Source organism: Montipora capricornis, chromosome 1 (genome assembly GCF_036669925.1).
Source record: "Montipora capricornis isolate CH-2021 chromosome 1, ASM3666992v2, whole genome shotgun sequence".
Taxonomy (NCBI): Eukaryota; Metazoa; Cnidaria; class Anthozoa; order Scleractinia; family Acroporidae; genus Montipora; species Montipora capricornis.
In genome coordinates, this window is record NC_090883.1 from 20,981,334 (window position 1) to 20,990,344 (window position 9,011).

The 9,011-nt window shown below is 40.3% G+C and overlaps 1 protein-coding gene across 1 annotated transcript in view; it reads right to left on the minus strand.

Annotated features, from left to right (window-relative positions):
* Positions 1–2,464, minus strand: part of LOC138060160 (uncharacterized) — a 22,987-nt gene extending 20,523 nt beyond the window's left edge. The window contains exons 1-3 of the mRNA XM_068905887.1: positions 2,450–2,464; positions 1,881–2,025; positions 1,364–1,429 (exon numbers count right to left, since the gene is read on the minus strand). Of these exons, the coding sequence (XP_068761988.1) occupies positions 1,364–1,429; positions 1,881–2,025; positions 2,450–2,464 (226 nt within the window). The remainder of the gene's footprint in view (positions 1–1,363; positions 1,430–1,880; positions 2,026–2,449) is intronic.
* Positions 2,465–9,011: the final 6,547 nt, after the last annotated feature.

Here is a 9,011-nt window from a genome sequence, read left to right on the forward strand (position 1 = left end):
CCGATTCTATGCGGCCCCTAATCAAGCAAATCGATATTTTTTCTGTCCTACTGACAGTATATTTCAACTGTAAGTACTCATTTATATAAACGCGAGCTGCTAGAGTGCTTCCTCGGGATTTCGCCTTTGGTGCGAAATCCCTGTGAGGGCAATAACATTTGTGTAATGGTGTCTCAATTGTAATGCGGACGTCTTTGATATCTCGCTTACCACCGTAGACGAGTGACTTCACCAAACACTTTGAATCAGTATGATATTGAAGCTATATTACCAATCTTTCCACGCGAAAGTGGACTTCTTGCTCCAATTTTCGCGTTGAAAAAATATAAATAAATTGTCTGAGACTGAGTTATTATTTAAGATTTGACGGCAAGATTCACAGAGTTTTTTTCTTTTAAAAAATGTGGTCAGTAAGCCATGAGTACATGTAACCCTAGTTTGTGGGAATTCACAGGGAAGAAATAAAAGCTTAAAAACGTCTTTGAGCGATTTTGTGAATTTCGAATTTTTCAAGCGATGCCATTTTGGACGGTTGATGCCATTCTTAGTAACCGAGCCTTTTTATTCGGTTAGCTTTCAATAAATTGTTAGGATTAGCTTCATTTAAATACTTTAAAATTGCAAACTTGAAGCCATTGTTTCGGTAGTATAGAGGATATTAATTGCTTTTGCTCTTCATTGAACCGAGTTCGAAATCGTTTGATTAACTTTTTCTAAGTTTTTTTTCTAAGTTATTTTAAGGTTTTTTCTGTTTTTTTTTAATTCTAAGTGTCATACGCTGCTAATCTAGTCCTAGATTAACTTAGTGTAAATTGTTCTAAGTGTCGTCCAAATGGCATGGCTTGTTTACGAAAGGGAAAATTTCTTCGGCGGCATATTGCAACTAGAGGCATTCCAAACATAAATATTTTGGAAGCCCTTTGCAAATACGACCGTCACGGCCGCTACGGCTACGGCAGCGGCCCTAAACACGGGTTATATTACTTAAATAAGATAAAACAATCGTGTTACTTGTGAGGCAAAAAAAAAGAAACGAAATAACCATTCTTAGATTTTGACGACAACGTTCAAACCAACCCAGTCAGATTTAATTTGTACGACACGACGACATGAACAAATCTGCAGTTCTTAGGGTGAGGGAAAAGTTCCCTTTACTACCCGCAGCTGAAACTTGTTTAGTTGGCGCAAACCTCTTGGGTTCTTTGAGGTTTCACCTTCTCACTAGCTAGTTAGTTGCAAGAAGATGGAGAAATAAAAACAAACAGACAAGCAAGAACAAAAAAGCCGACAAATCTTAAACCTAACCCAATTTTAATAGTTTACAGGTGTACTGAAGTAACTAGTAGAAAATCTGGCAAGATACCTTTAGGACGAACTGAACTCACAGAAGTAGGAATAGCACTTGGAGCACTGGATGTTGTCAGTAAAGCTAAAAGAAATATACGATCACTGTAAGTTTTTCCAAAAGAAAAAAAAAAGCAACAAAAACAACAAGAATTAACTAAACGTTTTTACCTATGCGTTTGCAAAACAATTGAAACTCGACTGTAAGTCGAGGCCTGAGGGGTCACAGAGAGTGTGAAAGTAGACTTTTGATAAAATTTCAATCATCTGGATCTAATCAGCGTTTCATGCGCACATTATTTCATTTCCACGTATCACTGTTTTGTGGTCGTGGTTTCGCCTTTAACCTTATATTCGGAAGACAAAAAGGTAGAAACTAAGCATTTCAAAACGTCATTCAGGCCATAGAACTGTCTTTCGACGAACTGATCCGATTTATCATTTCACTTGAATCGAGAAGCGAGAGGCCACAAAATCGACAACAACAGTACATAAATTTGCCATTTAATGCGTCCATGCGTCATAACTTAACTTACCACTTCCACACCCAAAGACCTCCAACCGTAGACAAACTCCACCCACTGACCAGTATAGTGGCTTCACGCGCAGGTTATTTGTAATGATCGGCTCTGCTAAACGATGCGTCAATGGACTCACAGCATCTTGGTTTCCGCGGAAATTCTAGAAGAAGCAATTAATTATCAGAGTCGAATTCCAAACAAAATCACGACTTGTTAAATCGAAAAACAACCGATAAGAACTTACATCTGTTAATGATCAAAGTAATGATAACTCGAAAATTCGGAGCAATTTTCCACAATGCAGCACTTTAGCCAATTCTATTTCGTCATCAGCCAAGGTCGTTACGGAGTGGTACGAGAGAGACTGCAGCGCATGCGTCGAATCAGTTGAGTGGTCTTTGCGTTGAAGACGACAGAATCTTACTGTTTCTAGCGCGTATATTTCTGTTTTTGGCGTTCACGAACTAAAGCCATGTTTACATGGAGGGAGGGTAATCCTCCTCTATTGTTTCTCCCGGTTTCGTTTACATGCGAGGTAGGGTTAGCCCAGGAGGAGGGTAACCCTACCTGCTTGCCAGGGTTACCCTAAGGAGGGTCATGTTTTTGTTCATTTAAGCCATGTAAACGCTCGAGGTAGAGTTACCCTCCTTAGGAGGGTCAAGTTTAGGGTGATCAGATTAGTGTCATATTCCCGCCAACTACAAACATGTCTTCGCGTGGTTATAAACCTGGGGAACTATTTCATCGAACAATGCTGGCAAGAGTGACTCATCCAAGCCGGAATGATACAGAATGCCAAGAGGACAGTCAGGGCAACAGCTTGGCGGCTGGAGTAGAACAGGTTTCCGATGATGTCGAATTAACAGCCGAAAGTCTCGACGAAACCGACGGTCCGACAGGCGAAGTTGTACTTGATCAGCGCAACAAGTCAAAAGGGAAAAGAAAAGCGGCTAATCGCCCAGACTCTTCGGCGAAAAAGGCGACGAAATGGGCATGGACGCCCGAAGCCGCAGGACAGCGAAGAGTACGAGTCCTACAGAAAAAGGTTAGAAGAGGAGAAGAAAAAAATCAAACTCGAATATCAACGGATAAAGGAAAAAGTAAAGAATGTAAGACAAGACTACGGTAGCGCAGTGAACAAGGGCACCAGGAGTGGCAGTGGTAAAATGGTGCAAGATAATTACGATTTATTATCTGATATATGAGGAGGTTCCCCTTCTACGACCTCACTGCCTTTCGGCATTGACGGTGAATGTGATGAAACCCCAGGATCATCAGGTACCATTCCTGATCGGAAGGATGAGGGCTCTGAAGGTAGGTTAAGTGAATTTTAGTTTTGTGTAAAAACCAAGGACATTCACACATAAAACTCAGTAGCATATGAGACCGGATTTTTTGCAAACTTTGCGACGTACAGACTGGCACTGTCATATTCCACAAGATTCCGTTGCCATAAACTTTAGCTGATTTGGTGGGGTTGGCTGGTGTAAACCATTTTGACCCCCAGATGCGTATGACATAATTTCCTGCAAAATGCAGCAGGCGCCCATTTTATAAAAAACATCATTATAAACTGTAGTATTTTGGCTTCAGTACAAGTACTGCTTCCTAATATTATTAATAATGGGAAAAATCATTAGTGGCTATTATCATAAAGTCAGCTAAATAAAAGATAAACACGACAGTTCAATGTTTTTCAAACCTATTTTGACATCATTTTAATATTGTTATTATTATTATTATTATTATTATTATTATTATTATTATTATTATTATTTGCAGAATAATCCCCAGCTGATACATCTGGTTTTTCAACCGACGCCGAATCCAGTAAGAGAAAAGGTAAAGTTAGTGTTTCCAATATCCCTAAGCTTGTGGACAACAAAAGGAAACACATGGAAAAAAGTCTGTCCCAAGCACAAAGGGATCATCTTCTAATGCATATGAGTAACGCAAAAGAGTATATGCACCTAAAGAAAGACATGGTAGCCGCATTTGAGCGATCCAACAAAACATTGGACGACTCAATATCAAAGATGACATGTCTGACATCCCTTGGCGAAGGAATCGCCTCAGGAATGCGAATGCTTAAGCCATGGCACTAGTTAACCCACCTGCAAATCCCAGCCCTGCAATGCCCTTTGCACAAACAAATTACCCTCCACAGTATAACAGTTATGGTAGATTCAATACATCCCTTCCTATGACACACGAAGCAAGCTATGAAAATACAGATGCTCTAGCCCTTGCAAACGGGCCCAATTTTAATCGACCGGTCAAACCATCTATAAAGAAGTCAATAATGACAGTTTTATTTTAAACTAGCCATTAATGAACTACTTTTTTTTTTCAATTTTAACTTGTACACTTCAGGGTATTAAGAGACAATATTTGAGGATCACAGCAGAAAAAGTTGTTGCAGAAAAAATAAAATAAAAAAAAAGTGAATATAAATCAAGGTTAAGGTTAAGGTTATTTTTTTTTCTTTTTTACAAAAAGATGTTATGTCTAACCAAAAGAAAAGATTTCATTGTTTTATTTCAAAATGTAGCAATGTCCAAGTTAACATAAGCTTCTATTAAATCATGGTCAACATGCAGTTCCAGAAAATATCCATACCCACACCACAGGAGGTCATCAGATTTCCCAGAAAGTATGAAGGTAAACAGGAACACCCAAAGGGATTTCACAGAGGAAAGTTCTAGCCGAAAAAAACCTTTGTGGAGGCAAGGGATATTCTCTGGGATAGCGCAGTATTATATTGTTCATTTTTTGTATTGTTCTCAATAAATTATGAAAAAATTGAAAAAAATCACATTAAGGATAGTGCCTAGAGGCATTTTTCACAGTTTATGACTATGCCAGAAAAGCAGATCTTAGCAATGGCTTATTGGAATCCAAAAAGATAGTTGGGGCTAACTACCCTTTTCTTTCAAGAATAATTAATAAACAATAATTCCAAAGTGCCAAAATACAAAGCAATGTATGGCATTTTTGTTATTAATTTTATCTCGGAAGAATACATGGTTACCCCCAATTTCTTTTTAGTACTAAGTTCACTTGCTAAGTTCTGCTTTCTTTGCATAGCTTTAAACTGCGCAAAGATATCGCTGTATTGGTAGGCACCACCAATAGGACACCTGATTATCTTGAGATCGCAGAAGTATGCGCAGTACCAAAAGTAGGCACCGTCCTTAATTAAATTTAAATTTTTCCGTATCAAAATTATAGACTTACTGAGAACATGGATAACTGGGTAAGAATGTGGAATGTGCTCCTCGTAGAATTGGTGGTGGCGATGTTCCTCACATGAGCGCCCTTGGCAGAGTTGAAAGAATATAGGCGGCCAGGAGCATCCTCCGGCTGCAATCTGTCACATGCAACTTGCCGTAAAACTGCATCATCTTCTATGGTCATATTTTTGCGTTTTCACAGAAGTTGTGCAGGACAAAACAGGCATAAACAACGGATGGGACAAACACCAGGCCCATGTGGAATTCTTTTGTTCAAAATTTGCCATCTGGGCCTTAAGCCATCTGGACTTAAGTCGCTTCTCAAAATATTGTTAAAAATAACTTCTTCATTTGTGCGTGCATGGGGGTACTCTTTCATACAGTAGGGTAGTAGTGGAAAGCCGGATCCCCTAAAAAGGTTACAGGTACGTTGTCATACCCTGCAAGAAGTTCCTTGAACAGCATAGGTCTATTTTCCTCTTTTAACAGTCTGTTTACCCTGGAAATCCGCTAAAACCCGTCCATCATGTACACTGCCTAGCCATTTCACTTCAAAACGTCAATAAACGAACCCTCTCCAGTCACATACTGCTTGTACATTCATAGGCAGCCCAAGCTCGCGTCACTACAGACAGCCGTTGAGAATTTAAAACGCGTTATAAGAACTTTGTATGGGAAATCAAATATCGTCGATTATAAAGCCTAAAAAATGCTCAATTTAACTTTCATTCAATAAATGAATCAAAATGACTCACCTCTGGTGTTTATCTTGTGCCTTTTGGAGCTTATTTTACAGTTTCGGGAAGGTCGGTGTTTTCAATGTTCTAAGACGAAGTCAAGGCTTGCACACTACGATTTTCCGACCGTTGTTAGCTCAGAGCGTTTGCGACTTCGAAAATCCATCCAAGCCAAGATTTTTTCACGCAAAGCTAAAGCCACAATCATTTGCGAACCTCCGTGAATTAGCCGCTGTGAGGATGGGGTAAGTGTTGTACATGAAATGACTGTACCTCCATCGGGTGGAGTTAATTTGACCTCGGACCCAAGCTCCGTGTCCCTCGTCGGTGACCACTTGCAGTTAAATTCATCAGCTATCGTGGAAATCGAAGCAGAAAATGCCATTTCCAGCCAAGTTCGTGAGGTTTTTTTGACGATGAAACATTCACGGAGGTTCGCAAATTAATGTGGCTTTAGCTTTGCGTGAAAAAATCTTGGCTGGGATGGATTTTTCGAGTCGCAAAACCGCCTCTGAGCTGACAACGGTCGGAATCGTAGTGTGCAGCCTTGACTTCGTCTTAGAACATTGAAAACACCGACTTCCCGAAACTGTAAAATAAGCTCCAAAAGGCACAAGAATACACCAGAGGTGAGTCATTTTGATTCATTTTATTGAATGAAAGTTAAATTGAGCATTTTTTAGGCTTTATAATCGACGATATTTGATTTCCCATACAAAGTCTTTATACGCGTTTAAATTCTCAACGGCTGTCTGTAGTGACGCGAGCTTGGGGCTGCCTATGGTACATTCAATGTATACTTTTGTCTATAGCTAAAGTAGTCGTGAGGATTTTCAGAGGGTTGATTTATTGCAATATGGGTTCCATCAACACATCCAAATGCTTGTGGAAATCCTATTTATCTTCCATGCCTTTCACAATATCTTTCATTTGCTGCTCGGTTGACGGGAGTTTTATGTATTTTGGTCCAAAAACTCTGGCAATGACATCACAGACTTTACGTACAGTCACAGAAACTGTACAACGTGCGATTCCAAAGCATTTGCTGTCATAGAAAGCGAACCTTGGTCTTTTAAAAAGTACAAAGTCAAAGCGAGTTGCTTTTCCACTGAGAGCTCATCAAGTCCTTAGGCTTCTGCCTGGCTGAAGGTAAGGCTGTATTTCATCTGCTAGCGCTATAGATACATCAAGAGCCATTCTCAAATTTTTCTTCCACTCTGACTCGGGCAGAATTCCGTTGCAGAGGTTCTGCCACCACTGTTCTGTGCGACCAGGTTTTCGCCAAAGTCTTACTAGCCGGAAAACTGCTTCTCCTTCGTACGTATCTGAGTCGTGCCACTGCTGCATTCAACTGGTGAGCTGCCTGTAGCGTCATTTTGCTGTTGACGACGTCTTTCTTTCAGTAGTAACAAAAACAACAACCCATAGCACTGAAACGCCGCCGCTAAGGATGTGAGCGCGAGCAAAATTGAGTTTACCGCCAAAACACCTCGTTTGTCCGCCATTTTGGTGTATACATGCTAAGCGAACCGCTCGATGGCTTCAGGTTTCCGCGGTTTTGTTGGGAGAGATAGCCCCGGGATAACCCTACATATGTAACCGGGGGCTATCTATTGACCCTTCTAGAAGGGTAACCCTTCAGGGAGGGTTTACCCCCTCCTCCATGTAATCAGGGCCTAAGACACCCGACACAATATACTCACTTCCGTGGTATATCGCTATCGCCCTCTCCCTGCACAAAGCAAACTGCGATTTATCGGCTTAAATTGTTGTTTTGCCTTTTTACGTGTTTCCCACTCTTTCGTTCAGGAAAGCAAGGCCGCCGAAGTAAACGGCACAAAATGGTGCAAATCAATCGTCGCTACTGCTGGTGTAGATGTTTCAAAGTTTAAAAGTCACAGCACTAGAGCCGCATCTACAAGGTATCTGCTGGGTGGTCTAACGAGTAGAATTTCCAGCAATATTACCACATACGCCGCTGAGTCGGAATTCAACTTCGGAGCAGCCATTTTGAATTCGTTTTCCACAAGTAATTTTCGATACCCCCTTTTCCCTAGGAACACCAGTAATTATATTCCAAGGTTTTTTCACATGCTTTTAGGGTCATTGTGAAAGTTTTTTCATTGTTGTTCAGACTTTTGAGGAACATGTGTGCTGTAATTGTGAATGTCCCCACACAAGTTTGTTTGTTTCTTCTTTGTTTTGTTTAAATTATCTTTTTCAGAGTTTATCAAATAAGCTGTGTTTTGTATACAAATAATATTGTGACGATTTTTAATGTTATTGGTTTCACGGTGCCCGCTTCCACATGGGCAACATGTCCTCAATGACGGCTCTAAAATCTCGTACCACTCCGTAAACGACCTTGGCTGATGACGAAATAGAATTAAAAATCAAACGAGACTTACGTGTAGGTCGAAGGTTGATTTGGATTCTATGAATCATCAGACGGGAGGGTGGGAGTTGTACGCCATCCCGATTTAGCGTACTTTATGTTTATCCCCACCCTATTACTGCATTCTATTTTTTTGTCATTGAGATCACTATTTAATACTAGATTTAAAGCCTGATTCGACACATTCACTGCACTCTCTTCCCTCGTAAATAACTCCGACACGCCCGGCTGATGACTCATATATCCAAATCAACCTTCGACTTACAGGTAAGTCTCGTTTAATTTTTAAATTTGCAGAGCACATACGAAAAACAATACAAATACTGTGTAACTGATAACAGGCTGATACAACTGACTAATTCCCCAAATAAACTATAGCTTGAGGCCTGTTAGGAGGTCCTAGCAGAGATCAGATATCAATTATACCTTAATGGTATTTGAGAGAATGATGCTTAATTAGCCCTGATAAAGGTACCGGCATAATGGCAACAATTAGAAATACTTGAGGTAATGAGGTTGTTTGCCTGTGAATATGGGAGTTTAAGACACGACGACGGCTACGGCAACGACGTCGCCAAAAAGGAGTGATATTATTGGTTAAAAGAGGAAAAAAATATCGTGCTGAACGTGCTGCACAACAATTTTGTACATTTCTCTCCAGTACGCGTCAAAAGAACACCGCAAAATGACCAACTTTCAGATTTTGAGAACAACGTGGACAAACAACAGTGAATCTTCCTTCCCTCTCTTTGCTTAAATCCGTACGTACCAATCTGGTAAT